Source organism: Entamoeba dispar, genomic scaffold (genome assembly GCF_000209125.1).
Source record: "Entamoeba dispar SAW760 scf_1105229460571 genomic scaffold, whole genome shotgun sequence".
Taxonomy (NCBI): domain Eukaryota; phylum Evosea; order Mastigamoebida; family Endamoebidae; genus Entamoeba; species Entamoeba dispar.
In genome coordinates, this window is record NW_001854259.1 from 1 (window position 1) to 1,354 (window position 1,354).

The 1,354-nt window shown below is 23.2% G+C and overlaps 1 protein-coding gene across 1 annotated transcript, besides 2 other annotated features; it reads right to left on the minus strand.

Annotated features, from left to right (window-relative positions):
- Window positions 1-1,054, minus strand: EDI_352850 (uncharacterized protein; the record flags this gene model as incomplete). The annotated part of the gene is made up of 1 exon (XM_001737364.1): window positions 1-1,054. A coding segment is annotated over one exon (1,054 nt), but the record flags the coding sequence as incomplete, so codon positions are not given.
- Window positions 206-234: a sequence feature (AT_rich).
- A 33-nt stretch (window positions 1,055-1,087) lies between the features above and the next one.
- Window positions 1,088-1,178: a sequence feature (AT_rich).
- Window positions 1,179-1,354: the final 176 nt, after the last annotated feature.

The window sequence follows — 1,354 nt, forward strand, 5'->3', positions numbered from 1 at the left end:
GACCTGAAATACTAATTGTACTATTCTTTCCAATTTTTAGCAAAGACTCTCCACTTAATTCGAATGAGTTAGATGATAATATTGTTGATTCTCCAGTATTTAATGTTGTGTTATATAACAAAAATATAGTTGATGCATTAATAGTACTATTAATTCCTAGTTCAATGACAGCATTTGAATATGATGATATATATTCCTTAACATCAATATAAACATTATTTTTAATATTTAATTGTGGAGTTTGAAATACATAAATATTATTAGTTATTAATTTAGCTTTATCTTCAATAGAAATAGTAGAAGTACCATAAACATAAAGATTCTGACATTCAAATAAACTCAATGAACCAATATGAATTTGACCATTATTAAATATATTAACAAAATATCCATTAACTTTAATAATACATTTTCTTTCTATTGTAAGTATAGTATTGTCATATAATTCAAGTTGATTCTTAATAACTAAATGACTTCCTTCTTTAAAGTAAATTAATGAATTTTCATATCCTATTAAACTGTCAAAGATAATTACCTCACTCTCCTTTCCATTAATAAATAACCCATTTGATTTTAATACAACTTTTCCTTGTTTAACATTAAAATGTCCTTTATTGTTAATTTCAAGTGTTGAATTCTCTTCAATAATAACATTTCCTTTCACTTCTAATGTTCCTTTAACAACAACTTTACTTTGTTTAATTTCTATTTGTGGAATTTCTACTACACTATCTCTTTCAATAATAAATTGATTTTTAATAATACTATAGTTCATTAAAATAACATGAATATTAGGTTCTACAATTATTTTTTGTTGAATGGTAATGTCTTTGTCTATTTCAATTGTACAATTCTTTGATATTTTAATTTGGTCAATTCCTTTCATTAACTTATCACATTCTCCAGTAATATGAAAATCTTTATTAATCTCTAAAAATTGACAATTCTCTCCTGTAAACCCTTCATTACAATTAATTGAAATTGGTTGACATGAAATCTCATTAGCATTGACATGAGTTTTTATCCAAAAGAAGAAGAAGATAATGAAAATCATGTGTTACTTAAATCTTTTAAGTTCATCTCGAAGTATTAAAAGAATTTCTTATTTTTGTTATTTTTTATTTCTTTATTAAATTATACTTTCTAATAAAAGTAATTAATTATTATGAAATTATAATCAAAACACAAAAAAGAAATTGATTTTTTTGTGGTTTTTTTTAAAAGACTTCAATGAAATGAACAAAATAAAAAACAGTTGATGAAAAGAAACCCAATTGAAGCAATAACAACCACAATTTGATGAAAAGCTTAAACTTTTTTAAATTTTCGTCATTTCTGGGTCAACTCCACGCTT